At 44.6% G+C, this 19,393-nt stretch overlaps 1 protein-coding gene across 1 annotated transcript; it reads right to left on the bottom strand.

Annotated features, from left to right (window-relative positions):
- Nucleotides 1-13,213: 13,213 nt before the first annotated feature.
- Nucleotides 13,214-19,360, bottom strand: LOC127329078 (probable ascorbate-specific transmembrane electron transporter 1). Its single transcript, XM_071826192.1, has 5 exons — nucleotides 19,185-19,360; nucleotides 18,977-19,025; nucleotides 18,783-18,887; nucleotides 13,786-13,880; nucleotides 13,214-13,602 (listed from the first exon to the last, which is right to left on the bottom strand). Exons 1-5 carry the CDS (start codon nucleotides 19,347-19,349, stop codon nucleotides 13,348-13,350), a joined length of 669 nt encoding a protein of 222 aa, XP_071682293.1. The 5' UTR covers nucleotides 19,350-19,360; the 3' UTR covers nucleotides 13,214-13,347.
- Between the last annotated feature and the right edge of the window lie 33 nt (nucleotides 19,361-19,393).

Here is a 19,393-nt window from a genome sequence, read left to right as displayed (position 1 = left end):
AACCATCTATGCATAGACACGGCTCTGATACCACTGTAGGGATTCGTTGCATAGAAAACAAAAATTTTCCTACCGCGAACACGCAATCCAAGCCAAGATGCAATCTAGAAGACGGTAGCAACGAGGGGATTATCGAGTCTCACCCTTGAAGAGATTCCAAAGCCTACAAGATGAGGCTCTTGTTGCTGCGGTAGACATTCACTTGCCGCTTGCAAAAGCGCGTAGAAGATCTTGATCACGGCGTCACGAACGGGCAGCACCTCCGTACTCGGTCACACGTTCGGTGTTGATGAAGTCGACGTCTGATACGTCTCCAACGTATCTATAATTTCTGATGTTCCATGCTTGTTTTATGACAATACCGACATGTTTTGTTCACACTTTATGTCATTATTATGCGTTTTCCGGAACTAACCTATTGACGAGATGCCGAAGGGCCAGTTCCTGTTTTCTACTGTTTTTGGTTTCAGAAATCCTAGTAAGGAAATATTCTCGGAATTGGACGAAATCAACGCCCAGCATCTTAGAAATACACGAAGCTTCCAGAACACCCGGGAAGGACCAGAGGTGGGCTACAGGGGCCCCAGGAGGGTGGCCGGCGTGGCCCAAGGGGGGACGCGCCCCCCTATCATCTGGGCACCCCGTGGCCCCTCCGACTCCGACTCTCCGCCTATATAATCGTCCCTGACCTAAAAACCTCGACCCGTTCGACGAAACCAGAGAAAACCATCCAGAGCCGCTGCCATCGCGAAAGTCCAATTCGGGGGACAGAAGTCTCTGTTCCGGCACCCTGCCGGGACGGGGAATTGCCCCCGGAGTCGTCTCCACTACCGTCTCCACCGCCATCTTCACCGCCATCGCTGCCTCCATGATGAGGAGGGAGTAATTCACCCCCAGGGCTGAGGGCTCCGCTGTAGCTATGTGGTTCATCTCTCTCTCTTTGTGATCAAGTTGAATATCATCTATGTGCTACTCTAGTGATGTTATTAAAGTAGTGTATTCCTCCTGCACGGTGTAATGTGGACAGTGTGTGCATCGTGTAGTACTTGGTTTATGCTATGATTGTGATCTCTTGTAGATTGTGAAGTTAACTATTACTATGATGGTATTGATGCGATCTATTCCTCCTTTCATAGTGTGATGTTAGAAGTGTGCATGCTATGTTAGTACTTGGTTTGGTTGTGTTGATCTATCTTGCACTCTAAGGTTATTTAAATATGAACATTGAATATTGTGGAGCTTGTTAACTCCGACATTGAGGGTTCGTGTAATCCTACACAATGGTGTTCATCATCCAACAAGAGGGTGTAGAGTAGTCCTATTATATGATCATTGTTGAGAGTGTCCACTAGTGAAAGCAGGATCCCTGGGCCTTGCTTCCAATCATCGAATCTCCGTTTGTTTACTGTTTTGTTGAATGTTTACTCGCTGCCATATTTTACTCGGATTGCTATTATCACTCATACTCATCCATATTATTTGTATCTCACTATCTCTTCGCCGAACTAGTGCACCTATTGTATTAGGTGTGTTGGGGACACAAGAGACTTCTTGCTTTGTGGTTGCAGGGTTGCTTGAGAGGGATACCTTTGACCTCTTCCTCCCTGAGATCGATAAACCTTGGGTGATCCACTTAAGGGAAACTTGCTGCTGTTCTACAAACCTCTGCTCTTGGAGGCCCAACACTGTCTACAAGAATAGAAGCTCCCGTAGACATCAAACACTTTTCTGGCGCCGTTGCCGGGGAGGAAAGGTAAAAGGCACTCATACTCCGGTTCCAGGTAACAGTACTTTTCTGGCGCCATTGTGTGTGTGCTCGAAGCTATTTCCTTTAGATCCTGCAGTTGCAACTTTTTGTTTCTTGTTTACACTAGTTAGGCATAATGGACAACAATGAGCTTCTTACTTTATTTCCTGATTTAAGACATGGATGGTTTGATCCGAAAATTAAAAAACCTATGGAACCTCATTTGCATGTTAGTAGCAATGTTATTGGTATGAACGCAATCACTGCTAATGATATGGATAAGTCTAAGCTTGGGGAAGCTAGTTTAAATAAAAATAATCCTTTTTGCTCCTCAGCTTTGGAAGAAATATTTTACTCTGATAATGCTTTATCTCCCATATGCGATAACTCTAATGATGCTTCTGATATTTTAAATCCACCTGCTGAAAGTATTCCGTATAAAATACCTATGAAAATTGTTGGACGTGTTATTGATAACCGCTATAAAGGGGATGGAACTGTCCATCCTGGAGATCATTTACAGTTTTTGCATGAATTATGCGGGTTATTCAAGTGTGCAGGTATCTCTATGGGTGAAGTGAAGAAGAAGCTATTCTCTTTCTCGCTGACTTGTAAAGCGGCGCATTGGTATAAATTGTTGGAGAATAGTCATTCTCTTGGTTGGGAGGAAATTGCATCTCTCTTTTATTCTAAATTTTATCCTCCTCATGAAGTGCATATTGATAGGAATTATATTTATAACTTTTATCCTCGTGATGGAGAGAGTATTTCTCAAGCGTGGGGGAGATTGAAGTCACTAATGCTCAAATGTCCCATCCATGAGCTCCCCCGTAATGTTATTGTTAACAATTTTTATGCGAGGCTTTCAGGACAACACAAGGACTATCTGGATGCCTGTTCGGAGGGATCTTTCACAAGCAAGGAGGTTGAAGCTAGGTGGGATCTTCTTGATCGGATTGAGGAGAACGCTGAAGGATGGGAGAACAATGAAGGTAAAGAGTCAGGTATAAATTATGATTATGAATGCATTGAAGCTTTTATGGATACTGATAAATTCCGAAATATGAGTGCTACTTATGGTCTTGACTCTCAAGTTGCTGCAAATCTTTATGAAGCCTTTGCTTCTCATTTTGAATTGCCTAAAAAGAATTTTGATAAGTATCATGAACCTTTTAAAGAGGCTTGCATGAAGAATGAAATTGTCGTTAATTATTGCAATAAGCATGCTCAAACTCCTAAGAATGCTATTTCCTATAAGCATGTTAATTTTTGTGGAATGCATAGACCTTGTGGAATTAATCAAGTCAAAGATGATTATTGCATCCATCATATTAATGAAAAAACTAGAAAGTGGCTTAGGGCTCTAGATGATCTTGGTAAAAAAGTTTGTGCCCTCTATCCTTTTATTTGTGAAGTTTGCCATGAAGTGGGTCATTTTAATTTTCAATGCTCCTCCAATGATAATTTGAACCCAATGAGTGCTGCAAATTTGTATTGTGATGATGAAATTACTCCTAATCAGCATGATGAACTTACTTTATTTTTGGGGTGTGAAGAACTGTCGAGAAAAATCTCTTTGTTACATATGAGTGATCTTGATATTGATGATGTCCTGCATGGGTGTTTTTCTTATTGCATTGATAATAGCCATACAAATACTTACATACAAAATATTTTAGAAGATGACACCTTGCCAAAATATGATAGGACCGCTGTGTGTTTTGAACTAATTAATGAAAAGGAGGAATCCTCCCAAGTTTCTTCTATTGTTTCTAAAAGTAAATCAGGTTATGCGGACAAGCCACCCTTCAAGCCTCTTCCTCCTAAAGAAGGGAACGAGGAGAAGGAAGAGAAGAAGAAGAAGGGAACGAAGAAGAAGAAGAAGAAGAAGAAGAAGAAGAAGAAGAAGAAGAAGAAGGAGAATAAAAAGAAAGAGGTAACAACATATCCCCGCGTGAATGAGATAACACTAGGTAACCGTAAGTATGTTGCTCCTAATGATTATTATGATAATGAATCTGAATACGATGATCTTCCTATGCTCTCTACATACATTAGTGATCATGATTTGAATGAGCACACTACTTTTGATATTGCAAATCTCTGGGAAACTAATTCTGAAAATGATGATAATAATTGCCATAGTGTCAGTGCTAACCATGCTTCCTCCCATAATGATATAGAAAGCTCTAAGCTTGGGGAAGAGGTGTTTGAAAATCCTTTTGCTACTGATCATTATGTGTTTGATACATCTCCTTCTAATAACAATGATGGTATGGTCATAGATAAACCGACTGTGAAAGATAACTATTCTATTTCTTATGATGACACTGTGCCTCCGATCTTTGATGATTATTATAAAGAATGCTATGATATAGGTTATAACTATCCTTATGAAACTTGTCATAGTCATGATTGGATAACCAAAAACAATTCTTTTAATATGCAACTTGTTTACCATGTTCAAATTCTTGATAATAATCTTGCTCCAATTACTATTAATGAGAATAACTCTTCTTATGCCAAAATTAATGATACTTCTATGCATATGAACCATGATAAGAATATTTTAAGTGATGGGTATATTGTGGATTTCATCAATGATGCTACTGAAAGTTATTATGAGAGAGGTAAATATGGTTATATGCATCTTAATAATATTAAGTTTCCCCTCTTTATGTTGAGAATCTTGAAGTTACTCGTGTTTTATCCTCTTATGCTTGTCACTTTGTTCTTCATGAATTGATTTGTGTACAAGATTCCTCTGCATAGGAAGCATGTTAGGCTTAAATGTGTTTTGAATTTGCCTCTTGAAGCTCTCTTTTGCTTCAAATACTATTTCTTGCGAGTGCATCATCAAAACTGCTGAGCCCATCTTAATAGCTATAAAGAAAGAACTTCTTGGGAGATAACCCATGTGTTTATTTTGCTACAGTATTTTGTTTTATATTTGTGTCTTGGAAGTTGTTTACTACTGTAGAAACCTCTCCTTATCTTAGTTTTGTGTTTTGTTGTGCCAAGTAAAGTCGTTGATAGTAAGGTTCATACTAGATTTGGATTACTGCGCAGAAACAGATTTCTTTGCTGTCACGAATCTGGGCAAAATTCTCTGTAGGTAACTCAGACAATTATGCCAATTTACGTGAGTGATCCTCAGATATGTACGCAACTTTCATTCAATTTGAGGATTTTCATTTGAGCAAGTCTGGTGCCTCAATAAAATTCGTCTTTACGGACTGTTCTGTTTTGACAGATTCTGCATTTTATTTCGCATTGCTTCTTTTGCTATGTGGGATGGATTTCTTTGTTCCATTGACTTCCAGTAGCTTTGAGCAATGTCCAGAAGTGTTAAGAATGATTGTGTCACCTCTGAACATGTGAATTTTTGATTATGCACTAACCCTCTAATGAGTTGTTTTGAGTTTGGTGTGAAGGAAGTTTTCAAGGGTCAAGAGAGGAGGATGATACAATGTGATCAAGAAGAGTGAAAAGTCTAAGCTTGGGGATGCCCCGGTGGTTCATCCCTGCATATTTCAAGAAGACTCAAGCATCTAAGCTTGGGGATGCCCAAGGCATCCCCTTCTTCATCGACAAATTATCAGGTTCCTTCTCTTGAAACTATATTTTTATTCGGTCACATCTTATGTACTTTACTTGGAGCGTCTGTATGTTTCTTGTTTTTGTTTTTGAATAAATGCTTGTGTGGGAGAGAGACACGCTCCGCTGGTTCGTATGAACACATGTGTTCTTAGCTTTTAATGTTCATGGCGAAGGTTGAAACTGCTTCGTTAATTGTTATATGGTTGGAAACAGAAAATGCTACATGTAGTAATTGGTATGATGTCTTGAATAACTTGATACTTGGCAATTGTTGTGCTCTTTTTTAAGCTCTTGCATCATATACTTTGCACCTATTAGTAAAGAAATACATAGAGCTTGTTAAAATTTGGTTTGCATGAGTGGTTTCTCTAGAGTCTAGATATTTTCTAGTGAGGTGTTTGAACAACAAGGAAGACGATGTATAGTCTTATAATGCTTGTAATATGTCTTTTATGTAAGTTTTGATGTACTAGTTTATGCTTGTGTTTGCTTCAAACAACCTTGCTAGCCTAAGCCTTGTATCGAGAGGGAATACTTCTCATGCATCCAAAATATTTGAGCCAACCACTATGCCATTTGTGTCCACCATACCTACCTACTACATGGTATTTCTCCGCCATTCCAAAGTGAATTGCTTGAAGTGCTACCTTTAAATTTCTACCCTCTACCTTTACAATACATAGCTCATGGGACAAATAGCTTAAAAACTATTGTGGTATTGAATATGTACTTATGCACTTTATCTCTTATTAAGTTGCTTGTTGTGCGATAACCATGTTTCTGGGGACGCCATCAACTACTCTTTGTTGAATATCATGTGAGTTGCTATGCATGTCCGTCTTGTCTGAAGTAAGGGAGATTTACCACCTATTTAATGGTTAGAGCATGCATATTGTTAGAGAAGAACATTGGGCCGCTAACTAAAGCCATGAATCATGGTGGAAGTTTCAGTTTTGGACATATATCCTCAATCTCATATGAGAATATTAATTGTTGCTACATGCTTATGCATTAAAGAGGAGTCCATTATCTGTTGTCTATGTTGTCCCGGTATGGATGTCTAAGTTGAGAATAATCAATAGCGAGAAATCCAATGCGAGCTTTCTCCATAGACCTTTTTACAGGCGGCATAGAGGTACCCCTTTGTGACACTTGGTTAAAACATGTGCATTGCGATAATCCCGGTAATCCAAGCTAATTAGGACTAGGTGCGGGCACTATTAGTATACTATGCATGAGGCTTGCAACTTGTAAGATATAATTTACATAATGCATATGCTTTATTACTACCGTTGACAAAATTGTTTCTTGTTTTCAAAATCAAAGCTCTAGCACAAATATAGCAATCGATGCTTTCCTCTTTGAAGGACCTTTCTTTTACTTTTATTGTTGAGTCAGTTCACCTATTTCCCTCCACCTCAAGAAGCAAACACTTGTGTGAACTGTGCATTGATTCCTACATACTTGCATATTGCACTTGTTATATTGCTTTGCATTGACAACTATCCATGAGATATACATGTTACAAGTTGAAAGCAACCGCTGAAACTTAATCTTCCATTGTGTTGCTTCAATGCCTTTACTTTGAATCTATTGCTTTATGAGTTAACCCTTATGCAAGACTTATTGATGCTTGTCTTGAAAGTACTATTCATGAAAAGTCTTTGCTATATGATTAAATTGTTTACTCATTGCATTTACATTGTTTCGAATCGCTGCATTCATCTCATATGCTTTACAATAGTATGATTAAGATTATGTTGGTAGCATGTCACCTCAGAAATTATCTTTTATCGTTTACCTACTCGAGGACGAGTAGGAACTAAGCTTGGGGATGCTGATACGTCTCCAACGTATCTATAATTTCTGATATTCCATGCTTGTTTTATGACAATACCGACATGTTTTGTTCACACTTTATGTCATTATTATGCGTTTTCCGGAACTAACCTATTGACGAGATGCCGAAGGGCCGCTTCTGTTTTTCTGCTGTTTTTGGTTTCAGAAATCCTAGTAAGGAAATATTCTCGGAATCGGACGAAATCAACGCCCAGCATCTTAGAAATACACGAAGCTTCCAGAACACCCGGGAAGGACCAGAGGTGGGCCACAGGGGCCCCAGGAGGGTGGCCGGCGCGGCCCAAGGGGGGGGGGCGCGCCCCCCTATCATCTGGGCACCCCGTGGCCCCTCCGACTCCGACTCTCCGCCTATATAATCGTCCCTGACATAAAAACCTCGACCAGTTCGACGAAACCAGAGAAAACCATCCAGAGCCGCCGCCATCGCGAAAGTCCAATTCGGGGGACAGAAGTCTCTGTTCCGGCACCCTGCCGGGACGGGGAATTGCCCCCGGAGTCGTCTCCACCGCCGTCTCCACCACCATCTTCACCGCCATCGCTGCCTCCATGATGAGGAGGGAGTAATTCACCCCCAGGGCTGAGGGCTCCGCTGTAGCTATGTGGTTCATCTCTCTCTCTTTGTGATCAAGTTGAATATCATCTATGTGCTACTCTAGTGATGTTATTAAAGTAGTGTATTCCTCCTGCACGGTGTAATGTGGACAGTGTGTGCATCGTGTAGTACTTGGTTTATGCTATGATTGTGATCTCTTGTAGATTGTGAAGTTAACTATTACTATGATGGTATTGATGCGATCTATTCCTCCTTTCATAGTGTGATGGTAGAAGTGTGCATGCTATGTTAGTACTTGGTTTGGTTGTGTTGATCTATCTTGCACTCTAAGGTTATTTAAATATGAACATTGAATATTGTGGAGCTTGTTAACTCCGGCATTGAGGGTTCGTGTAATCCTACACAATGGTGTTCATCATCCAACAAGAGGGTGTAGAGTAGTCCTATTATATGATCATTGTTGAGAGTGTCCACTAGTGAAAGCAGGATCCCTGGGCCTTGCTTCCAAGCATCGAATCTCCGTTTGTTTACTGTTTTGTTGAATGTTTACTCGCTGCCATATTTTACTCGGATTGCTATTATCACTCATACTCATCCATATTATTTGTATCTCACTATCTCTTCGCCGAACTAGTGCAACGTCCACCTCCCCGTTCCAGCGGGCAGCGGAAGTAGTGGTCTCCTCTTGAACCCGGCAGCACGATGGCGTGGTGGCGGTGGTGGTGGTGAAGAACTCCGGCGGAGCTTCGCTAAGCGTGCGGGAGCGTTGGAGGAGAGAGGGGGCGGCTAGGGTTTGGGAGGGGGTGGCCGGCCACTATGGGGGTGCGGCCAGGCTGTGGTCTTGGGGTGGCCGGCCCCCTCCCCTTGGCCCCTCATTATATAGGTGGAAGCCCCAAGTGTTGGACTACAAGTCTTCGAATAAGACCCCAACCCAAAACCTTCCATGTGATAGGGAAACCTACCCAAGGTGGGAATCCCACTTGGGGTGGGATTCCCCCCTTCCATGTGGGGGGGTGGCCGGCCCCCTTGGTGGAGACCAAGGTGGACTCCACCCTCCTAGGGTTGGCCGGCCATGGGAGGTGGAGTCCCTCCGGGACTCCTCCTTCCTTAGTGATTTCTTCCGGACTTTTCTAGAACCTTCCGTAGAACCTTCCGGATCATTTTAAATCTTATAAAATGACTTCCTATATATGAATCTTATTCTCCGGACCATTCCGGAACTCCTCGTGATGTCCGGGATCTCATCCGGGACTCCGAACAAATATTCGAACTCCATTCCATATTCAAGTTCTACCATTTCAACATCAAACCTTAAGTGTGTCACCCTACGGTTCGTGAACTATGCGGACATGGTTGAGTACTCTCTCCGACCAATAACCAATAGCGGGATCTGGAGATCCATAATGGCTCCCACATATTCAACGATGACTTTAGTGATCGAATGAACCATTCACATACGATACCAATTCCCTTTGTCACACGATATTTTACTTGTCCGAGGTTTGATCATCGGTATCACTCTATACCTTGTTCAACCTCGTCTCCTGACAAGTACTCTTTACTCGTACCGTGGTATGTGGTCTCTTATGAACTTATTCATATTCTTGCAAGACATTAGACGACATTCCACCGAAAGGGCCCAGAGTATATCTATCCGTCATCGGGATGGACAAATCCCACTGTTGATCCATATGCCTCAACTCATACTTTCCGGATACTTAATCCCACTTTTATAACCACCCATTTACGCAGTGGCGTTTGATGTAATCAAAGTACCTTTCCGGTATAAGTGATTTACATGATCTCATGGTCATAAGGACTAGGTAACTATGTATCGAAAGCTTATAGCAAATAACTTAATGACGTGATCTTATGCTACGCTTAATTGGGTGTGTCCATTACATCATTCATACAATGATATAACCTTGTTATTAATAACATCCAATGTTCATGATTATGAAACTAATCATCCATTAATCAACAAGCTAGTTAAGAGGCATACTAGGGACTCTTTGTTGTTTACATATCACACATGTATCAATGTTTCGGTTAATACAATTATAGCATGGTATATAAACATTTATCATAAACATAAAGATATATAATAACCACTTTTATTATTGCTCTTGGGCATATCTCCTTCAGGATGATGTATGCGGGCAGGATGGTGGAGCCGTCTGGCGTCATGGTGGCATCGACGGTAGGCCTTGCAAGGTCAATGCGATGATCCCTCTTGAAGATGGAGTCGAGGAAGACGGTGGTAGCAGCTTCTGTAGCGTGTGCGTTGGCGTGCGTTGAGAGTCTGCTTGACTGGATGTGCTTCTCACCTGCTATTGGGCGGCTTGGGAAGGCATTTGGTTTTTGGATGATGTGAGTTGGTGTATTGTCACCCCCTTCATCCCTCTGTAGGTTTAGCGAGGTGGCTTCGAGTTTGATCTTTTGTTTTGCTCTTGTAAGGTGTTGTGAATAATCTAATAAAAAAGTCGTGTGCATCCCTTGGATGCAGAAGCTGGGGTGGTACTTCCCCCATTTCGAAAAAATATGTAAAATGATGAACAAAGAGGAGATTTTTGGTGGCATTAGGAACACGTAGGATATCACGAAGGTGAAAATTCTGATTTGGAGTGCGCACTATTGAATGACCAACATGTGAAATATGCATACCTTGCCCACTGGCCGTGTTGACCCTGTCGTGTCCTTTGTAGTGATCACGAACCGTCAGATTGTTCAGCTCACTTCTGATATGGTTTGTGGCGCCAGTGTTAGAATACCAATTTGTATCGACTCCATAGGAGGCAATGTGTGCTTCCTTTACATCATCGGAGTCGTCATCTTCATCTTGCCAACGGTACCAGCAGTCCTTGGCCTTGTGTCCCTCGCGGTTGCAAATTTGGCAAGTAACATCCACCCACAGAGTCGTGTGACGACGCCCGCGGCCACAACCCAGGCCCCCACCAGGCGGTGCGCGACCACCACCACGGCCATAGGAGGGAGGACGGTCATCGCGGCGATCAGAGTGGCGGTCGTCACGGTGATCACCGCGGTCACCGTGGTCACTGCGCTCACCGCGGTCACCGCGATCTCGACCTTGATTTGGGCGGCGACGATGTTGGCGCTACGCGGCATTGGCAGACGTCTCGAAGTCCGCATCAGAGGAGCCGCGCAACATATCTTGGCGTTGGTCATAAGCTTCAATCTGCGAGTAGAGATGGGCCAGCGAGATCGGCGTTGTGAGGACACCGAGGGCGGCCACCAAGGAGTTGTAGGAGCCACCAAGAGCCGCAAGGACGAAGGACACATGTTCCCTGGTCGAGTCGGGGCAACCAGCCATGGCCAGTTCATCGACGAAGCCCAGCATCTTGGTCAGGTATGTCGAGGTGGTCATATTTAGTTTCTTTGTGTTCGCTAGGGAAGTCCGCAGATTCGTGATCTTGGCTTCACTCTACGAGGCGAACATCTCTTCAAGAGCCTTCCAGACGTCGGCGACATGCTCAATCCGATGCCCGTGGGGAAGAACCTCGTGGGAGAGCGATTGGAGGAGGTAGCTGAGGACGATCTAATCCTGGGCGATCCAGGTGTCGTACGCATGGTTTGGCTCCATCTTGGGAGCCTTGTCGATGGAGTCCTTGTCCGCCACGACCTCGATTTCCTCCGGGGGGGCGGCAGCCGCACCGGTGAGATAGCCGAGGAGGCGGGCGCCGCGGATAGCCGGAAGAACCTGGGCGCGCCGGCCCGGGAAGTTGGCCTGGGTGAGCTTGTCAGATGGAGGGTTCCCGAGGGTGGTCGGCGCCGTGCTTGAGGAGGACGCCATGGCCGTGACCGAAGACGACAGCGATGAGGATGGCGTCGAAGGAAGCTAGGGTTTGGCGATCAGCGTGTCGGCAGAAGAGGCCGTCCTGATACCATGTAAGATCAGGTAGAATTAGGTCTACTCGGATAACCGAGTTTGGTTTATTTGATATGTATATATAGGCGGCTTACATGAGGTATTTGATACGGACTCTATGTCCTATACAACTTGTACAACACGTTGTTTAACAAGATGATTCAGAAGAACTTCGTGGAGAGAGAGGAGCACCTAGGTCAAGGGGCTCCCTAGATCTTGGGCACCTTCGTGGGGGCGGGAGTGGAGGGGTGCGTCTAGGGCAGGGGCAATCGTGGGCTTGCTGTGTTCCATCCCCTTGCACCTCCCCTCTTTATATAGGGGAATAGGGATGCAGCCATGGAGTAGGAGTTCATGTCCCCCATTGATTGTTTGACTGAGAGTATCCAACATCTCTTGGAATTTTCGCCTTGTTTCTTCCCCTCTTGTTACTCCCCCCTTATTGAGTCTATGTTTCTCCCTTGTGACTTTGCGTTCCTTGCCTTCATAGATAAATACACCACCAAATCCACTAGTATCCCCATACTTTGGACATTTATTTGCAACATTACCATATAGATATTGATCCCTACCGTTGCTACCATCTTTGTCATCATGATGCATCACCTTTGGCACAAAACTATCTTCTTCCACCTTAAATTCATCTTATCTCAAGTGAAACAGAGCTCATATTATTATTTTTATTCACCAAAAGATCTAACTAGATGAGATGAACATCACTTCAACAATAAACGGCATGTCATCCATTTTCATCAAATCTACATGGGTATGAATAACTCTTGACGCCTAAGCAGGCAAAATGGGATGCATAATCATATACCCGAGAGCCCACATCACCAAAAAAAAAAAATCAAACCAAGTGTGGCACCACTATGACATGAATCCAAATTGTATGTTCCCAAAAATAATGAGGTAAGCTTCCGGTTTTCTGTTTACTTTGATTTTGTAGTATTCTTCCTTTTTCATAAAGACATGGCTTTCACCCTTCCATATGAAATAAAACAAAAAAAAATTTACATGTGTGCAATTGGTATTGTGGGAATCGGGACATGGAACGGGTGTCAATTGTGGAGGGGTTCGTTCAGAGAAGTGTTCATTGTGGAGGCGAGTGGAGGGCACAACTCATGGCAGTGGTTCCTCGAGGAACTGTTGTGAGACGAGGGCGGGGGATGAGGGATATACTTGTCAGTGCAAGGGTCACCAACCATGACCACCATTATCGTGGGTGCCAACATCTCTGCTACTTGTCTAGTTTCTGGGTTTTGGAAGGTTTCGCTTTGGAGGTGTTGGATTTTGTTGCCTTGCGTCAATCTTGCAAGGAAAGAACGAACCATTGAGACTTAACTATTTTCCATTATATATCTTGTTGAAGGAGAAAATACCATCACAAGAACATGTAAATTTTTGTTGTTGCATGTGTTAGTTCTAAGACATTCATTATTCAAAGATCTCTTGCATGAAAATAAGATTTGTTGTGTCTATGCCATATTTTTGTTGCGTGAGTGTGTTTCAAATGGTGTTCATGTTTCTAGTAGTCACAGTCTTGTCTATACATGCGGGAGTTGTATCATGCAGCAATAAGACCCTTTACATTTTCTCACTTAAAAAGTGGGATAAAACGACGAACAAATTGAAGGGGTGGCTGTTTTTCTTCGCTACCCTTTGATGTATAGTCTCGATCATAACGCAGAGAGTTGCAGTAAGCTAGTATCTAGATGGAAGGATGACAGCTAGGACAACAGCCACGCCAAACATGAATATGGCGATCCCATTGAAGTTGACCACGAAAGCCTCGCTCGGGTAGTTGCCAGGGAAAATGAACCTCACAAGGCCTGTCTCGGCGGTGCAGATGGCCATGAGGAAGATGACGATGCCGAAGAAGATGTGCCATGGCGCGTAGTCTGCCCTCATCGTCATCATAGCCCCGGGGAACACGAAGTACACGAATGCCACGAGCCACTGTACAACCACAATATGTTTTCGTTAACAACTATTACAAACTTGTTACGAGTTTTTACTCCTACATATAACATTGTAGCCGTAGACAGATGATGGATATTTTAGATTGTAATCGTGTTGGACTGCAACCAGTATGCTCTAGTGGAATAGTAATATTGATTATAAGCACAAGCAATCAGGAACCTGGAGGGCATAGAGGCTTATGGTGGCTATCCCCAGCCAAGCATGTAGCGAGCGGATGTGGGCGAGGCCGGCGTCATTGTGGAACTTGACGGCGGTGTTAAACGATGTAATTATCTCCTGTGTATACCGTGTATATCTCTGTTGGTAGACAGAGTCCTTGTATTATACGTTGTATGTCCTGTTGCTATATAAAGAAGATCGCGGCCCTTGTCTAGGGTTACGCTGCCCATAACAGTTTTGATATGGTATCAGAGCTAACTCTTCCTAAACACATCTAGTCGAAAGTTCGCCGCCGCTGCCGATCGCAAGTCTGCCGCCACCGCCGCCGATCGCATCATGTCGTTCTCAGCGTCGTCCTCAACTTCGGCGAGTGGTGCAGCAGCCCTCAACATCACGATCTCGGAAAAGCTTACCCGAGACAATTTCCTGCTTTGGCAGACTCAAGTTCTTCCAGAAATTCGTGGAGCTCAACTGTTTGGCTTCCTCGATGGATCTGTGGAGGAACCGGCGAAGACCGTGAAGACCACGGACAAGGATGGGGCTGAGCTGACTGTTCCCAACCCCGAGCATGCGCGGTGGATCGCGCAGGACCAGACCGTACTAGGGTTCTTGGTCAGAAACATGGCAAAGGAGGTTCTCACGCAGATGGTGGGTCTCTCGACGTCCGCAGCAGTTTGGAAAGCCGTGGTGGAGATGTTCTCTGCCCAATCTCAGTCGCGCGTGGTGCACCTTCGCACCAAGCTGAATCAATGTCGCAAGGATGACAAGTCAGGTCAGGCTTACCTGGATGAGATCAAGAGTCTCTCAGATGAGATGGCTGCGGCGGGCAAGCCCATGGACACTGTGGATGTGATCTCTTACATCCTAGCCGGGCTTGATGATGATTATGATGGCTTTGTTGCGGCGATCACTGCCTTGATGAAGGCGGAAAAGAATGTGAGTCTGAGTGATGTTTATTCTCGGTTCATGTCATATGAGTCTCGGATGGAGGCTAGAAAGTGGTGGCGGAGCATCGGTGAATGCCGCACACCGTGGTGGTCGCAATGGTGGCCGTGGTCGAGGACCGTTTCCTGATCGATATCGTGATCAAGGTGGTCGATTCCAGTATCGTGATCAGCGGAACAATTATGACCAGCGAAGCAACAACTACCGTGGAGGCTACAGAGGTGGCCGAGGTAATGATGGTGGAGGATACAGAGGTGGCCGTGGCAATGGTGGCCGCTCATATGCATCTGGGAGAAGTGATGAAATTTGCCAGGTTTGTGGCAAGACTGGCCATACGGCCCTAAACTGTTGGAAGCGATTTCAGAAAAGCTACCATGGACCTGACAAGTCAGCGGGTGCGGCCTATGGATCCTATGGGGTCGATACAAACTGGTATAGTGACTCTGGCGCTACGGATCATGTCACGGGCGAGCTAGAAAAGCTTCATGTTCGTGATCGCTATAATGGGAACGAGCAGATTCACACAGCCGATGGAGCAGGTATGGATATACATCACATTGGTCATTACTTGTAATGCATACCCCTAATCATGATTTGCATCTCAAAAATATTCTGCATGTTCCCAAAGCCACCAAAAGTCTCTTATCTACTAGTCGCCTAGCCACTGATAATCATGCTTTTGTTGAGTATTGGCCTAATTCTTTCTTTGTCAAGGATCAGGACACGAGGGAAATCCTCCTCCAAGGTAAATGTGTGGGAGGCCTATATCCCATGCCAGCGCCATCATCTCCATCTTCCGGTCGGCAAGCCCATGGTGTAGCCAAGTCATCATCCTCGCTTTGGCATAGACGTCTAGGTCATCCATCTTCAGTTGTAGTTCGACAAGTTCTTCGTGATAATAATATTCAGTTTAGTGAGTCAGAAAAGAGTCGGTTTGTGATGCTTGTCGAAGGCTAAGAGTCATCGGTTACCTTATCCTACATCATCAAGTGTGTCTACTTTTCCTCTTGAACTTGTATTTTCGATGTTTGGGGCCCTGCTCCAGGCTCTGTTGGAAGATATAAATACTATGTTAGTTTCATTGATGATTATAGCAAGTTTACCTGGATATATCTTCTTAAAAATAAGTCTGATGTGTTTCAGAAATTTCATGACTTTCAGCATCTTGTTGAGCGACTCTTTGACAAGAAAATTATTGCCATGCAAACTGATTGGGGTGGTGAGTATCAAAAACTTAACTCCTTTTTCCAGAAGGTGGGCATATCTCATCTTGTGTCTTGTCCTCATGCACACCAAATAGAATGGCCCAGCTGAGCGCAAGCATAGGCATATTGTTGAGGTTGGCCTGTCTCTCCTTGCTTATGCATCCATGCCTCTTAAGTTTTGGGATGAGGCGTTTCTTACGGCGGTGTACCTTATTAATCGTCTTCCTAGCAAAGTAATCAATTCTCAAACACCCATTGAGCGTCTCTTTGGACATAAAGGGGACTATAGCTTTCTGCGCATCTTTGGGTGTGCGTGTTGGCCAAATCTTAGACCATATAATAAGCGCAAACTAGAATTCCGTTCCAAACAGTGTGCCTTTCTCGGATATAGCAATCAACACAAGGGCTACAAATGTCTCGATATTTCAACTGGTCGTGTGTATATTTCACGTGACATTGTGTTTGATGAATCTATCTTTCCTTTTGCTTCACTTCATTCTAATGCCGGTGCCCAATTGAAAGCAGAAATTCTTCTTTTGCCTTCCAATCTACAACCTATTCACATGCATGATCATGAAGGGGGTGCTTTACAGTTTGATGATGTTGATGCTAATCCTGCTAACAGTGCTTCTGCTGAGTCATTTGCGCAGGAATCAGGTCAAAATTCTGCTCCAGATGGTGTTTCTGGTGATTTTCCGGGTTCTGGTGCGAATCCCGGAGACGATTCTCTCTTTCAAACTGACCAATCATTGCCTCCCTCGGGATCTGGACGTGTATCTCCTTCGGATCGCACGCCGTCCTCGGTCCGTGCGTCGTCGGCAGGCGACGCTGTCTCCGCGCGTGGAGGACGCGGGTTCGCCCGCCGGGGCATCTCCGGGCCCGCGTGGTGGCCCGTCGCAGTCTGCCGGGCAGTCTGCCTCCGCAGAGTCTTCTGCCACGGGATCTTCTGTGGCTGTTTCTTCTGATGCACAGCAGCACACAGGATCTGGTGCGGCCAGCTCGTCTCATGTGTCTGCTCCTGGATCTACTGCGGAAAGTGTGCCTGTAGCCTCTGGTGTGCCTGGTCGTCCTCATACACGGAGTCAAAGTGGTATATCTCAACCCAAGCAAATTACTGATGGTCGTGTTCGGTATGATCGTGTTCGATTTGCAAATTTTAGTAGTTCTGGTGAACCTACCAGTATTGGTGAAGCACTTGCCGATCCTAAGTGGAAGGCTGCTATGGATGAGGAGTACCAGGCATTGCAGCACAATAATACCTGGCATCTAGTTCCTGCTGGTGTTGGCAAGAATGTGATTGATTGCAAATGGGTTTACAAAGTGAAGCGTCGTGCTGATGGCTCAGTTGATCGGTATAAAGCTCGTTTGGTTGCAAAAGGGTTCAAGCAACGCTATGGCATTGATTATGAGGATACTTTTAGTCCTGTTGTCAAGGCAGCTACTATCCGATTGGTCCTTTCTATTGCAGTTTCTCGTGGGTGGCACCTGCGTCAGCTAGATGTGAAGAACGCGTTCTTACATGGTGTTCTGGAAGAGGAGGTCTATATGCGGCAGCCTCCTGGCTATGAGGGGCGCCCAGGGCTTGTGTGCAAGCTTGATAAAGCTTTGTATGGTTTGAAACAGGCACCTCGAGCTTGGTACTATCGCCTCAGTTCTAAACTTCAGTCTCTTGGTTTTTCTGCTTCTAAGGCTGATACTTCTCTGTTTTTCTACAACAAAGGGGGAGTGTCTATCTTTATGCTCATCTATGTTGATGATATTGTTGTTGCTAGCTCATCAGAGAAGGCTGTTGCTGCTCTTCTGCATGATCTTGGACTTGATTTTGCATTGAAGGATTTGGGTAGTTTGCACTATTTTCTTGGTATTGAGGTGAAGAAGGTACATGATGGTATTATTCTATCTCAGGAAAAATATGCTAATGATCTGCTTGGGCGTGTGAATATGAAGATGTGCAAGTCGGTTGATACTCCTCTATCAGTGTCTGACAAGCTGTCTGTGATGGATGGAGAAGTGTTGAGTAGTGAGGATTCTACTCGCTATCGAAGTATTGTTGGTGCGCTTCAGTACATTACTCTGACAAGACCGGATATTGCTTTTTCTGTGAACAAGGTTTGTCAGTTCTTGCATGCACCAACTACGGTTCATTGGACAGCTGTTAAGCGGATATTGAGATATCTCCAAGGCACTGTAGCTCTTGGCTTGCGTTTGAGTAGATCTTCCTCTACTGTTGTTAGTGCTTTTTCTGATGCTGATTGGGCTGGTTGCCCTGATGATAGAAGGTCTACTGGAGGATTTGCTGTGTTTTTTGGGTCAAATCTGATCTCATGGAGTGCACGGAAGCAAGCCACTGTGTCTAGATCCAGTACAGAAGCTGAGTATAAGGCATTAGCAAATGCTACAGCTGAGGTGATTTGGGTGCAAAGTTTACTCACCGAGTTAGGAGTGTCACAGAATCGAGTGGCATGTTTGTGGTGTGATAATATTGGAGCTACATATCTCTCTGCTAATCCAGTGTTTCATGCACGGACAAAACACATTGAAGTGGACTATCACTTTGTACGTGAGAGAGTAGCTCGGAGGCTCTTGGACATACGGTTTGTTCCTTCAGGAGATCAAGTGGCTGATGGTTTCACTAAGTCACTTTCGATCTTACAGTTAGTATCGTTTCGTCGCAATCTTAACTTAGATAAGTTATGATTGAGGGGGAGTGTTAAACGATGTAATTATCTCCTGTGTATACCGTGTATATCTCTGTTGGTAGACAGAGTCCTTGTATTATGTTGCTATATAAAGAAGATCGCGGCCCTTGTCTAGGGTTACGCTGCCCATAACAGTTTTGATAGGCGGCATACAGTCCGACGGCGGCAAAGCCGAGGGAGAGCAGATGCAGCAGGAGGTGCACCGCCTTCTTCGCCGCCCGTGGGCCCAGGACGATCCTGTACGCCATTACCGCTGCACATCGAGTTTCAATTGCACAGCTAGCTAGGTGAGTCCTTTGATCCGTCTATGGTGCAGAGTAAAATGGGTGCTGAATTAGTTACCTTCTCCGGTGCAGATGACAAGGCCGATCACCATGAAGAGAGGGTGTGCCTGTCAAAATCCAACGATATAGAAGATCATGACTTCATGCACTGTACTCGTGCAATAACAGTACTCCAGATTCTCACTTTTTTTGGACAAGCAGCCGGCCAAAAAGTGAGACTGAGTTCGAATTTAGGTGCTCAGGAGTGGAGTGGAGTAGTTTTTTACCGTGTAAACCAGCTGCGGGTTGGAGCTCATCTCCCAGGAGACGCCGCCCCGGAAGTGCAACACCCATACGAGCGTGAGAGTGAACACGGCAGCGGCGAGCAGCTGCGCCATGAGCACCACCGGCAGCGCGGAGAGCCGGAAGCTCGCGCCGCTCTTGACCGGCATGATGGCTTCACAACCGCGCTGGTTTGAAACTAGCCAACACCGGC

This window comes from Lolium perenne, chromosome 1 (genome assembly GCF_019359855.2).
Source record: "Lolium perenne isolate Kyuss_39 chromosome 1, Kyuss_2.0, whole genome shotgun sequence".
NCBI lineage: Eukaryota > Viridiplantae > Streptophyta > Magnoliopsida > Poales > Poaceae > Lolium > Lolium perenne.
The sequence above is the reverse complement of the archived record's forward strand: the minus strand, read 5'-3'. Positions and strand labels throughout refer to the sequence as shown.